Source organism: Tetrao urogallus, assembly GCF_951394365.1.
Source record: "Tetrao urogallus genome assembly, chromosome: 11".
Lineage (NCBI taxonomy): Eukaryota > Metazoa > Chordata > Aves > Galliformes > Phasianidae > Tetrao > Tetrao urogallus.
The window spans coordinates 9,548,274-9,562,987 of record NC_136824.1 but is presented as its reverse complement, the minus strand read 5'-3'; the positions used below and the strand labels follow the sequence as shown (position 1 = coordinate 9,562,987).

Below are 14,714 nucleotides of genomic sequence, written 5' to 3'. Positions count from 1 at the left end.
TTTCCCACGGTTCTGACAGCACTGACCTTTGCAGCAAACAATGAAAAGAACGTTTTTCTATTCGTTCTGCTTCCTGTGGGCAAATATTCTATTCCTCGCAGTCTGTAGCAAACCCTCGTAACCCTTCCAGGTGCAGGGTAGCTAAAACAAAACCAGATTTATCTCCAGTAATATTTACCCTACCTGTAATCCATTATCGCCCATCTTATTCTAGCTCCAAACAGGACCTGTTTATTCTTTTGCCTACTGAATGAAAAGCCAACCTGGTCAAACTGTCAGTTTGAGCAAAAGACATAGGATATATGTCACATGGAGTATTTATTGTGTAGTTCAGCTCTGAAAACATTGTTAGAAGTATTGGTTCTTATTTGCTGTTCCAAATTGAAATCATAATTGTAATTAGCTGCCAGCTTTCTTTGATCAGACTTGCTTCCTGTTGAAAATAATGTATTTGTTACTCATAATGACCTACAGTCACGGTTTTTGATCACTGGGCTCTTTTTGACTTGATCCTGCCAGCTCCTTCCCATCTCCTTTGTTCCCCTTCATGAAAGCAGTAACAGTACAGGCAAGAGAGGTTCCGAAATTCATGTGAAGTATTGGGAGTATCTTAGTTTTTCTTTTCCTGATGATGATGATGTTTCCTGAGGAATGAGAGATAAAATAAGCGACTATGCATATGGTACATTTCTGCGTGCTCTTCTTGCACTTCTTTTAGTGCCTTTATCTTTTCTTTTTTTTTAATTTCAGTATATTAATCTGATGTGTGTATCGGCGTCTTTTTATCTCTGAAACAGCTCTTTCTCAATTATCTAATCGCAGCATGAACTCGGAAAGGTTTTTACAATGTTCTACAGAAAATATGCTGCAGGAAGAAGTAACGGCTTTTTAGAATGATGGAAGGATTCAGGCTGAATTGAGCTGCTCTGAGAGCTGGTTCCTTTCCATATGACAAGAACATGGGAACTGCTGTGATGTGTCAGACTAAAGGTCTGCCCAGCTGGCACCTTGTGCCCAGCACTGACCAGCCACAAGCAGAAGCCTGGGAAATAGCAAAAATAGGAGTGTATTATCCTACGTAATCATTTCTCTTTCTAGAGCTCAGTCGTTTAGACTATTAAGATGTTTAAGTCCTACTTCTCTCTTTTCCCAGGACTGCCTGATATCAGTGTAGAGCAAATCAGTTGCTTCTGCTGAAGACGGTTAGCGCTCCACATCGAAGTGTCAAAGATTCTGCTGCCAAAGACAAGTCAGGATGTGTTTTCAGTTCTAAATGAAACTGGAACAGCAGGGACTCTGTGGCTGTTCTTTCAAACTGAAAATATAGGTAGAGGGCTTGAAGGAATTCTGGAAATATATGGCCAAGTCTCAGTGCTTGTGCATACCATGTGTGAGAAAAGCAAGCATGGTGTGCAAAGCTTGTTTCCTCAGCTCAGCACTGTAGAGTGGTACCACTGGAGGAGTATAACTGCAGTATAACAGTCTGATCTGCAAGGGCAGAATTTCCACAAAGAGAATCACTGCTTTGTATCGCAGGTCTGGAACTGGTAGTGTTTGTAATGCCTTTCCTTACAACGGCGTGAGTACGACAGTGCGGAGGATGAAGAGTTGTGGAGATGTTCTCTTCTTGGGAAACTCAGTTCTAGATTAATTAATTAATTTACTGTTAAGTCCTTACCTGCTCGAAAGTGCAGTGTCCAAATTATGTGCTGGTCCCTTTGTTACAATGACTACTGCTAGTGCTGCTTTCAGCCTGCAGAAGAAATATGACTGCTTTTATTTGTTTTTTAAAGCTCTTCAGCTCCTTCTCTTGCATGATTCTGATGTTAATATGTCCATTATCTCCATGATGGATTACTGAGTGTCTTCTGAAAGATGCTTGCAAAACAAGAAAGAATTGGAGTCGAGACAGCTCATCTCACAGATGTGTTATCTTATACATCAAAAGAGCACAGATGAGAATGTACAAGAGACTGTAAAAGCCCTCCATTGGGAGGAGTTAGATAAACACTCACCAATAACCTGCCTGCGTTAAACCTTGTGCGCAAGTCTGAGATAAAGAGAGCTATAAAGGGTGAGCAGCTAGCAGGGCACCAGACTGGTCTGCCCACAACTCTCTGAGAGGTTGCAGGCCAAGTGTGCAGAGGTGCTCCTAGGAGGAATCAGCATGGAACCTGAGGAGTACAGACGGAGAGGTGAGTGATCCTCATGGAAATGGGTCGCATTTGCCTCTGAGGAAGAGCTGTTGTAGGGCTGTGGGTGGCACCCAGCAATGAGGGGGGGCTGTGAATTGTTTAACTGCCCATGCCCTTGGGGCTTTACATCTGCTGGAGTGGAGATGATGTGTCCCAGTTTGAATTAACAGATTTAGTCAGTGGAAGACTTAGACTTTTTATCTTAATTTGAATACTGTGGGAAAGCCCCGAAGCCTAAAAATTCTGAATAAACTTGTGTGAAGGGGTTATGCACAATGGCTCTTCCCTGACTGACACTCAGCAGTTGTGGAGATGGGAGCAATCTTTGGTCTCGAGGCTGGAGGAGGTTACCTGGTAATTGGAGGTATTGCATTGAGCTGTGTAGCTGTTTTCAGAGCATGCAAAAGGGATTGTGCTATAATAACAGGGAAGAATGGCACATTAAGAGAACTGCATTTCTGTATGTTTTTGTTTTATCTGTAGGTAAGAAAATCTGTCCCGTCTGTAATCAAACAGTCTGTATTTGCATCATGATCTGATTTTAGAAGTACACTTGAACTACTGAGCGATGACAACCTTGTGAATCTGTTCAGTCTCCATGAAGTCTATTTCAGAAGCTGTGTCCCTACGTTATTAGTTGGGACTAATAATATAGACAAGGCATAAAGTTTGAGTAGTTTTCCCTAGAAATTTAGTTCCCTAGAAATCTAGTTTTCGCTAGATTAGCTGGTCACAGAACCAGAGATCATTTCAGGTCTCCTGATTGCTGCCCAGTATTTCTCCTGATGAACATTTGCTCTGAATAATTGGAAACGTTCCAAAGGTCACACAGCTCCTATATGTGGGGTGCCATGTGCATGTTCTCTGCTAAACAGGAGCACTAATTCATGAGGCTGGTTCATAATACATTGAATTGAGACTCGTACTGTGAAATATGGCTCTATTTTCTTAGATAAGCGAAGTAATGAGTTTATTGTCAGAGTGCAGACTATTATTTTTTTCCACTAGTGGACCATGTAATGTTAAATGATGATTCAGAGGACTAGTCTGAACCAAATGTTGAGTAGAATCCTGACAGATTGCATGACGTGATAATATTGCAATTTGCTTTTCTCTCAATATAAACTCAAAGCATTGGCTTGCTTCTTCCAGGGAAAGACATGGTGGATTACATTTGCCAGTACCTGAGCAATGTGAGAGAGAGACGAGTGACTCCTGATGTGCAACCAGGTTACATGAAAGCTCAGTTGCCAGATTCTGCCCCAATGGACCCAGATAGCTGGGACAACATCTTTGGAGATATAGAGAAAATCATTATGCCTGGGGTAAGAAATAAAAATCATTACTAACTGGGGTAAATACCCAAAACCTGGGAATGCACAAGTTCTGCAGAATGTGTTTTTAGATGCATGCTCGCATTGGTGACCAGCGTGCAAGCTCTTTCAGGAGTACTGAGGAAGGCTATGTAATTGTGGCATACAGCCAAAAACAAGCTCTTTGATAAAATGAGCAATAGCAACTTGGTTGTAAGGACTCCCCATGTCAGGGTAAATTTTTTGGACTCTGTTGTGCAATGTTGTTCAATTCTTTCCTGTTCACAATCTTTGTCTGCCTGTAAAATTCAGATAAATGCTTTTGATATAATTTGGAATTTATCTAATAACGGCACACTTTTATCATTTGATAATGCTGCACTCCTGTTGATACTGTCTCTGTAGCTTTCTGATAGCAATTCTATAATTGCTCATATTACGCTGCTATGATCCTTTCCCATTATGAAGCAGGCACTAATCACTATATCTTGTGCACAGTTTTCTCACATTTTCAGAATTGACTTCCAGATAATTTCATTCTAGGTGGTTCATTGGCAAAGTCCACACATGCATGCCTACTTCCCAGCTCTTACTTCTTGGCCTTCGCTCCTTGGAGATATGCTGGCTGATGCAATTAACTGCTTGGGATTCACCTGGGTAAATCACTCTTTTTGTTATCTTAGAAATTCTTCTCCTGTGTATATTATGGAGATCACAGTCATTCCTTCTGGTTCTATGAGTCAGTATAAATTTTTACTGTAGACCATTGTAAGCTGTTTGTGTATAACTGAAAAATGTCTCTTGTAAAAAATAAGTCATATGTAAAAGCAAATGTTGCCAGTACTAAGAGTTGAATGAAAAAATGCACCACTTAGAAAGGTCTGTTTTCTAATTATTTGCATACCTCACGGTAAGCATTGTTCCCTGATCGTTTATCTCAGTACTAAGACTGTCGCACAAGCACTGCAGGCAGTAGAGCAGCCAGCACCCCTGGCTGCAAGTTAGGCTGGGCTTCATTCCAGTTCTCCTGCTCATTTGGGAAAGCACTCTTTCTATTTTTCTCCTTCTAAAATAGAATGTTTGGTAGCCTGTCCCATAATGTCTGAGTATTTGGTGTCGCACTTAAATATGTGTCTCCATGTTAAGAAAGCAGTAAAGCCCATAAACCTGTAAGGAACTGGGAGGTTACAGTCTCTGTGTACTTGTATCAGATTAGCTCATTGCATACACAGAAGTGTCCATTTCCACGCTCTCTATTTACTTTGTAATTCTGTTTGTTTCGGTTAAGTTTGTAATGTAAACTCTCATAAACTGATTCTTTCATAAGCGGAAAGCTTGACACTGCAAAACAACTTCAATCTTTTGCTGCTCTTTAAACCCACCAAAAAGATGGATCAGTGACTTTTCTGCTTAGGGACTGTGAGCAGTGGTGGTGAACTGCAACTATGCGTTTTTGCCTCACGTAGTTTGCTGTAATCTCTGTGTCAGAGAACTCACCGAACAACAACATCGTTTTTATTAAAATAGCATTGTGTTCTGCTGGGTAGGAGTCATAGTGTTACAGGGCTAGCTGTTTATATATCCAGTGTTACAAAGCTTGTATCTGTGTGTTGCATCAAGGTGAGATTTCTGCCAAGGCAATTAAATGTTAATAGCTATGAATTAAAATGTAGCGTGTGGTGTACTCTCAAAGGCTTAAACTCCTGCTGTGTTTGCTGAGTGAATTTACAGCATCATTCTTGTTTAATTTTCTAGGCCTCCAGTCCCGCCTGTACAGAACTGGAAATGAATGTGATGGACTGGCTGGCTAAAATGCTGGGACTTCCAGATAAATTCCTGCATCACCATCCTGATAGTGTGGGCGGAGGAGTATTACAGGTAAAGGAGATCAGAGTTAGTCCCATCAGCATTCCTGGTTGCACTCAAGTAATTTCGTTCTTGGTGATCATTTTTCTTTGAGGCAAAATCAATGAAGTCCAAATGGAAACAACTCCAATATTGACATTTCTTTCCCAGATTTTAGGTTCATATTTAGATGATAATGGAATAGGAATTGCTATTGCTTTTATTCCTTAATACGTTATAGACTAGGAGCAGGTATTCTTGTGAACAGACTTAAGGATAAACGAGATAATCAGATTTGGTTGTCTGTTGCTTCACTAAAGTTATTCCTGCGTAACTAAAGACAATGACTTATCACTGTCTTCCCAGCAGTCCTCATCCACATATATTCTTTTTCGTTTATCTCATGCTGACTTTGTGTCTCTGAAAGCCCCAAGATCCAAGGCCTGAACCTCACCTTATTTCAAAAGGTCTTAGCAAGTACTCTCTGGAATCAGTGCTAAGGCTACAGAAACAGTTTTCTTTAGACTTGTATTACTTATAGTACATACTAAATTTAATCTGTAGAAGAACAAAAGAAAAATGTGACTTATTTGCTCACCTCAGTACCGTACACGAATAATACATGGCAGCGAAAAGATTTTGCTTTGTATTCCTGGCCCAGAGAGCTGCTTGTCAGCTAGTGACTTTCCATTGTGTCTGAGAAAAGCAGCAGGAGAACCAAAAGACCAGGTTGGTAACTGGGCACTTGAATGATTTTGCTCGATCACTGGCAAAATAGCAGTGAAGCAGAAAAATGTTGCGGTAAATGAGCAATGTCTTTGCAGAGCACCGTGAGTGAATCAACCTTGGTTGCGCTCCTGGCAGCACGGAAAAACAAAATTCTGGAGATGAAGCTTTCTGAGCCAGACGCTGACGAGTCCTCACTCAATTCTCGTCTCATTGCTTACGCATCTGATCAAGTAGGTTACAAATTACAAAGAGAATAAATTGGCCTCTGTCTCAGGCAGGCCATCAGATGACATTGTGATCTTGCATTACTGTACAAAAAGAAAAATACGAGCATGATCAAGTCACTCGAAAGCCCTTTTCTTCAGATGGGGAAATGAAATAGATATGAGATTTTGCAGTGTTCCAGAAGTCTGAAAAGGACTTTCTCAGATGACTGATTTCTGCACTTCTTTCCTGCAAAACATTTCTCCAGAAACTTCAGCAGCTATAGCTACTGCTGATCTCATACTACTTCAAGCTCTTGTTTCTTCTCAGCCTCTTTCCATTTGGAGACAGGCTCGCTTGGCCTGCAAGCTTGTTCTTGGAGAAATGCCTACAGAATGATGTGACTCTGTCTGCAAACCTGTTCTGTTTTCTGGCTCCTAAGCTGAACAATCACATTCTCCTGTGGAAGACAGCAGCGGGAGTCACACTCATACTGGCTTGCCCTTCATATAACAAAAAGAGCTTTTTCCTGTGAGATGTTTAAATCTGTGTGAGCCCAGAACAAGGCATGTTTCAAGGTTGTCTTACAACAGTGAAAAGAGCAAATGCTGAGACTGATCCATTTCTAGTGAGTCTTTTAAGATTTGGGTTTTGATAAATGACCCTTACAAGATAAATACAGCTATTACTAGATTTTAGAGACCAATGCCCAAATAAATTTCTTGAAATTACAATGTTGTATTTCTTTTAGTTGTTCACAATGAACAAACTTTCAGATTTATATTAATCTTGATTACAAGAATTACCTTATCTATGGCTTTATTGCAACAAATGTATTTTATAATGCCATAATTTATCACTTACTGCTCTGGTTTTTGTTGTTTTTTAAGGCACATTCTTCTGTGGAAAAGGCTGGCCTGATTTCTCTTGTGAAGATGAAATTTCTGCCTGTGGATGAGAACTTTTCCCTTAGAGGTGAAACTTTGAAGAAAGCCATAGCAGAAGACAGAAAGAAAGGCCTAGTGCCCGTCTTTGTATGTTCAGTTTTCTGATTAAGAGTATTAATACAGTGTTGTATTCTTAATGTCAACGTAAGAAATATCTTAGATATAGCTTTGCTATGTTAAAATGTTTTCATTGAAGGTGAAAATGTGTAGGAGAATTTACGTTTTATTGAAATAAAACATTTTGATTTCATTTTAACTATATTGATAGCTTTTCAACTTTTTAAGCGCTGCATCCATTTATTTAAAAAAAAAAAAAAAAAAAGCCATCTGAATAGCCTTATTTCATTCCAGGTTTGTGCAACTTTGGGTACAACTGGTGTCTGTGCTTTTGACAGTCTCTCTGAGCTGGGTCCAATTTGTAAGTGTCATTTATTTATCCCTTTATTTCTGAGAATTCTGTTGTAGACCCAACTCTACATCAATCGTCATACGTGATGAAAGTCAGAATTCAGTGTTTTTGTGGTTCTGGTTCCACAGCCTTAAAATAAAACTAGATTTTCTATTTCTTGTCTTGCATTTTATTTTGTTGTCAACCTGTCCACCTCCTGCACAAGCATATGCATGCTTTTAAGAGAGGAAAGTACTAGTTTAATTTAGGAGGTACTTTAATTCATTGTATAACAACAATTTCAATTCCAACAGGTGGTGCTGAGGGACTCTGGCTTCATATTGATGCTGCATATGCAGGAACAGCATTTCTTTGTCCTGAATTTCGATTGTTCTTGGATGGAATTGAGTATGCGGATTCCTTCACTTTTAACCCTTCTAAATGGATGATGGTTCATTTTGATTGCACAGGATTTTGGTGAGTAAAGGCAAAGCAGAAACAACACCAAAAGGATAATAAGAAAATTATTAAGTCTTTCCCTGCACATTTTTTTTCTAAATATAGTTCATTCTACAATTGATAGGGTTAAGGATAAATACAAGCTACATCAAACCTTCAGTGTTAACCCCGTCTATCTCAGACATCCCAATTCAGGAGCTGCTGTTGATTTCATGGTAAGTTTTTAATTACGTTTATGTTTTAAATTCCCCGTAGAATGGTCAAATGTTGACTGAGAAATTCCTCTGAGTTATTTTTCAAGTGGTCTTACTACTTAAAAACGTTAAAGTCATGCAGAGATCATGAGTAGATTAATTAATAAAGCTTTTGGAGATTTATAGAGATTGAAGTACATTTTTTATACAGGCGGGGATCTAGCCTGGCCTTTTTGGTTAGAAGAATCATTTTGGTACCCTCTATTGTTTGCATAATTCCTATTGGTGGCATTTTGAATGATTTTTCTTATATTTCTCCTATGTGATAAAATGGAAAAAGGAATAAGCAATGTAAGCACTACGCTCTGAAACAGCTGTAAAAGGAATTACATTTTCCTCTGATTAAAACGTACTGAGATAGGAGAACTGAAGCATTTCGCTTTAGATCCATCTTAAAGCAGATTTCAATACAGTAAACCAAGAGAACATTCAACCGCCAATTGTTTCTGCTATGATCTCACCCAAGTCCTGAAAAGATGACTGTTTTCTTGAAATCAATGGTGCTTTTCACTAGCAGTGTGCGTAGAGAGTGGAAAGAAATAAATCAATGAGTCTCTCTTGTGGTTAAATAGGACCTAGCATGTTATTGGGTAGCTCCTTAGAAGTAGCTTTTGTCACTCTTTTCCATACAGTAGGTGATATTTTCTCTGCAGGAATTTTTTCCTGCATGAATTCTTACTAATTACATGGGAAGATGTTCAGGATGGCCTTTAAATATACAAATTACACAAAGTGAAGTGAACACGCAATCCTAAATTGTAAATAGACAGATCACATCTCAAGTTAATAACAGTCTTTGACTGCAAACAAGTCATTAATTGCAATATGCTGGAAATCAACTGAAAATTCTAAACATATCCATAGATTAACACCTCACTTCTAGATGAAGGGGAATAGACAAAAATTTATTTTTGCAAATAATTGAAAAAGACTTAGACATAGGATTTTCTTGATGGCTCTCTTCTAGGCTTACCTATGTTTCAGTAATGTGAAATTTATTCTGTCAGTAAAGATTTGAGTTGAGCACAGGTCTGAAGCAACAGGCCATGTTCGGTGAGGGGACAGTCCTTCTGTTGCTTCCACTTTATTGATATGCTCTTGTGTTTTCACAGCACTGGCAAATTCCACTGAGTCGTCGATTTCGTTCTTTGAAGCTGTGGTTTGTGATTCGGTCATTTGGGGTGAAAAAGCTTCAAGCTCATGTTCGGCATGTATGTGCATTAGCAGTGCAAGCATAAGTGTGTTATGTTTCATTTACCAGTAGCTGAGTTTCTGAAATTCAGTCATGCGAAGATGAGTAACAGAAATTCACTATGCGTGCTGATTTTACCCTTCAGTAACATGTAAAGATGTACTATGTTGACAAAGCATTTCCTGTACCTTTCTTGGAAGCAATGGGCAGTGGAAAGCAACTTGATAAACCAATGCACATCACTGAGTAAGTTTTATAGAGTCTTTCTTTGAACTGAAGTGGTAGCTGTTTAGGAAGCAGGATGTAATGGATGGCTGAACACATTGCTATGAAACTTTACAGGCTTAAGACTTTGATGGAATGTAAATAAAAGAGATTATATTGTGAATAAATAGTTGCTGCAACAGGACTTTAATCCGGGAAAAGAAACATTCAAATTTCTAACTTTATTTGAATTCCTCTATCTAGCCCAGGTACTCCTGATCACTGTCAAGGATTTGGGCAAATAGAGACAGCATTAACCATTCCTAGTTTTGTTGTCAGTCTTAGCTTTTGCTACCATGCATGAAATGAAATCCTCTTAAGGAGGATTGTAGTTCTTTTTTTAACAACTCAATTTAATGTCTTACAGTGAGTTTGTGATAAACTAGTTATAACTGCTCTTTTTTATTGTCTTTTTTTTTTTTTTTTCCCCCTAACCATAGGGTACTGAAACAGCCAAATTCTTTGAATCTTTGGTAAGAAGTGATCCACTGTTTGAAATTCCTGCCAAGAGACATCTTGGATTGGTTGTGTTTCGTTTGAAGGTAAAAATTGGGACGTTTGCATGTCCTCTTGGAGTAATTTGACTACAACTGTTTTCTCCATAGGCATTAAGAACTATGAATAAGCTTTCACGTAAGATTTGTAATCCTGAAAATCTTGCAGATATTTGGATGACACTGGAAATTTTAACAGTTATGGTTTTTTTCCTATCCATATTTAAAACAGGGTCCCAACTGGCTGACAGAAAAACTCCTGAAGGAACTGAGCAGTTCTGGCAGGCTCTTCCTTATTCCAGCAACCGTTCATGATAAGTTCATCATCCGCTTTACTGTAACATCTCAGTTCACAACCAGGGAAGATATTCTGCAAGACTGGAACATCATTCAACACACTGCAGCCCAAATCATTAGCCAGCATAATGAATTGCATCACGTCAGTTCTGGTGATGAGGCAAAAATCCCTAATCCAATATCTGAGCCTAGTTCTAGCGTTATTAGTCATGCTTCTCAGCTCTATATAGAAGAAGGAAAATACAAAATACCTTCCAGAAAAATAGTAGGTCAGCCTAAAAAGCTAGAAAGGAGTCCCAGTACATGTGTGATCAGTCAGCAAGTGGAAGGTCAAGGGGATCTAGATGATTGTTTTCCAGAAGATGTACAAGATGTTACCAAACATAAGTTAACCTCTTTCTTATTCAGTTATTTGTCTGTTGAAGGCAAGAAAAAGACAGCACGTTCGCTTAGCTGCAACAGTGTGCCAGTGACTGATGTTCTTGAGCAATGTAATCCTAAGGCAACAGATACTGACAAGAAGGCGCCTCATGCAAATGCCAGAATTCTTTCCAGGCTGCCTGAAGAGGTGATGATGCTCAAAAAAAGTGCCTTCAAAAAATTAATTAAGTTCTACAGTGTCCCAAGCTTTCCGGAGTGCAGCATTCAGTGTGGTCTTCAGCTGCCTTGTTGCCCCCTGCAAGCCATCGTTTAACAAGTAAAAGAGATTGATGCTTAAGAGCTGTCTAGGTAGAAAGAGAACCAAAGTTTGCTTATTCATATGCAATACTACATGTGATTTTCTTCAATATGCATATTGTGGTAACAGCCTCTGAGAAAATTCCTGTGCTTTTATTGGTGGAAAACTGTGTGTATTTATAGATTAAAGTGTCAAATAAACCTTGTAGACATATAACGTGAAACTCTGGTTTGTAGACTGTGGTAAAGAAAATGCTAACTTCTGCCTAATAGACCACCCTTTGCTGATAATCGTAAACTAGAAACATTTTGACAAAGTATGTTGGTCTCAATTGGGTGTTAAAAATTCCATTCTCTTTGCCCTATTTTTTTTTTTTTTTTTAATATCTTGCCTTAAACTCTCTAGATTGTTGTGAGGTTCGGTGTGCGCAGACAGTGCCAGCATCCCTTCTGCACTGTGAAAAGAGGATGATGTGACCAGAGATTTTACTATCCATTAGTGCAGTTTTTCAACTCTTGAGTTTAAAAACAGCAACCCCGCCATTCCATCTGCACTAGTCAGCTAACAGTGCATAGGAGGCTTTATGTAACCGTGTTTCAAGAAAATAAGAATGGATTTGGCCTAAAATTATGTATGTGTGTCTGTCTCCATTTGACTAACTCTGAATTGTCCTAGTGTGTTCTGTTTGCAAAACTAATTGAGGAGGGGCAGTACCTACTTACATACTTTTTATTTAGAGTGAAGAGCAGGACTGGACAGGTCAACAGTCAGAATTAGTCCTCTGGAGATTTGGAGGATGACAGCAGCAATGCACTGGAGGATGGAGCACCCATGCTGTAGAACAGGCAGCTTAGGAAAGAGAAAACTCAAGAAGAAAGGAGCAAAAAGATTTTAGGTAAGAAATTAAAAGGAAAACTAAAATCAGGCTGAGATATATCTAGATAAGTTCTATTAAGTCAATCTTACATTTATGGTTTATTTCAAATACCAATATTTGCTAATATTAAGAATTAGAATTTCCTGGCAAGGTTAGAATAACAGATCCCTTAAAATGCAAATATTATAAAACATGGATTTTTGGACATGCTCACAATCTGAAGTCGTGTTTTTTTTACTGAATTATAAATGTCCTGAGTTGTGTGTATACACAAGTTTATTTTGTCACCCAGAAAATAGAAGCAATCTTTAATGACTGCTTTATTGAAACCCTCATTCCGTGGTTGTACTTTATGCCACTTAAAAGTTGCTGCAAATTCAGTAGCACTCTGCAAAACAAAATTATAGCTCTGCTTATCAATGTCATCGTATAACTGGAGAAATTAAATTTTCTAGATTTAAGGAGAATTGTATTAAAAAAAAAATAATCCATACAGTGCAGAAGTTGAAACCTTACTAATAGATATCTAAACCATCTGCATCCATCAGGTAATAACTGAACTGTTGAATGTGTGGACCAGTAAATCTGAATGCAAGAAGAACTGGTAGGAGAAACACTAGTGAAAGACTTATTGCCCTATTTAAATAAGGCAAGAAAACACTAGCGACATTACTTGTGCAGTTTTCAACTTTTAATCAGAAAGTATTAAGGCTTTGATCCATCATTTTTCTGGCACTAAAACTCAGTTTTAAATTTAGTATTTAAATTAAAAGTAAGATTTTCAGACTACTAATAAGGTACATTATCAAGTTCTTATGGATTAATATTTCTTGTCTGTTGCAGCCTCTGTGTAGACTGCTGACTCTATAGGAAGTCTCTAATGGAAGTCAGTGCTACTAGCTTATCTGTATCTTGTTTTCAGACCAAAGAGCAGTAAAATTTCTTTTCAGAAAAGAGCAAAAAAATGACAGTTGAAGATTGGGCAAGTCTTGTGCTTGATGTGGGTTAGCAAGACAAAGTGATTAGTTGCTTTATATAACTCAAACATTTAAATGTTGGTTGAATAATTTGGGGTACTAGTAGCTTCGTGTTATTCCACTTGGGTAATATCAGCGAATATACAGCCTTTCTTGAAGGAGCAATATTTATTTTAATTAAATACCCTAAGAAATAGCACTAGAGTGACAATCCTGCAATATTTTTCTAACTCAAATTTAGAATCAGTTTAGAACTTGGCTATTTCTTCACCAATACAAAACAAATCTAAAGCTTCTTGTGCAAAAGACAGCTCTGTTTCAAGCTTTTATTTGTGCATGGATATTTATTTTGAAAAGAACAGTCTGTAGTGGGAGCTGCATTAAAGTGAGAAAACAATGCTATCATTGTAATTAAGGAATGCAACTGGAAATATATTTTTCACTGAGACCTTTGTGGTTCTGTATGTTGAAATATGGTGTGTTTTCTTCAAGCAGCTTATTTTTTCCAGTCCAAACTGAAACATCTGAACACAGTTCTGTGTTCATACTGGTAAATGATAAGAGCAAATGAGAGAATTGCTAGTATAGTTAAAAATTCCTTAGTCCTCATAGAAAAGAGAAAACACAATGCAGGCAGACGTATAACAGCTACTTAGATACTCTATTTTCCCTTAATCCTCATAAAATGGAGTCTTACGTAGTTTGAAAAGTGAGTGTTAACATGCCTGTAAGAATTTCCTCCATTAAATTTGAAGTTTTCCTTTAGTTGAATGCATGCCGTTCCTACTCTGCCTTCATAACCTGGAGGAATCTGAAGGAATAATGCTATCCAGTAACTTCAGGATAACCTCTGTTTCTTGGGTGGTGACGTTGTTAACAAGTGAGTCATTTTAGAAAACAGACCTTCAGTTAGATATCCGAATGATTTCTTCTTCAGGCTTCAGCATGCTAGATGCCAAACTGTTTTCAAAGCCTAGAACTGGAATAGTAGATGGCAGATATTTTGAACAACTTTGGAAAAGCAAGTCTCAGTATTCAGAAGTACCTGCAGCAGTGTTTAACTGTGCGTGGGTGTTAATTTACTTCATAATGCAACATGGAAAATCTACTCTTATTTGTTGTGCTGAAAGACCTATCCATGCAGATAGAGGGCAGAAAGGAGTAAGACCCAGTTTATCGCCACGTGAACAATTAATTAGATGCTGCAGGGTTCAGTACTTCAGATTTTTTACTTCCCTGCATACCAAGAGGGCTTCTTCATTCCCCTTCTAGTGACTGAGGCTTGGGACAGAAACTTTTTGTTGTTTTTACAAATTTCTAGGATTTTAGATCATGCAAGTAAATCAGATGTGAGTATGCTGCATACCCATGAATGGCATTATGGTTATTTCTCTTATGTTTCTGTAAATCATTTGAGAAGGACAAGAACTAAAGTGCTTGGCTAAAGCAACTGTGTGGAAACATAATATTCTTATACAGAATTTCACATCAGAACCTCACAGCTATTGAGTTTTTCTCTCAAAACGACCATAACTAATTTGAACCTCCTGCTCAGAAGAGGCTGTAGCAATGCTGTTCTGTTACGCTGCAAAAGGCTTTC

The 14,714-nt window shown here is 38.3% G+C and overlaps 1 protein-coding gene across 1 annotated transcript; it reads left to right on the top strand.

Annotated features, from left to right (window-relative positions):
* Positions 1 to 2,167: 2,167 nt before the first annotated feature.
* HDC (histidine decarboxylase) lies at positions 2,168 to 11,275 on the top strand (the record flags this gene model as incomplete). Its single annotated transcript, XM_079540962.1, has 12 exons — positions 2,168 to 2,195; positions 3,348 to 3,520; positions 4,052 to 4,165; positions 5,264 to 5,386; positions 6,178 to 6,312; positions 7,177 to 7,320; positions 7,585 to 7,651; positions 7,936 to 8,098; positions 8,205 to 8,295; positions 9,447 to 9,545; positions 10,231 to 10,332; positions 10,517 to 11,275. The coding sequence occupies 12 exons, from the start codon at positions 2,168 to 2,170 to the stop codon at positions 11,273 to 11,275; spliced, it is 1,998 nt and encodes a 665-aa protein (XP_079397088.1).
* Positions 11,276 to 14,714: the final 3,439 nt, after the last annotated feature.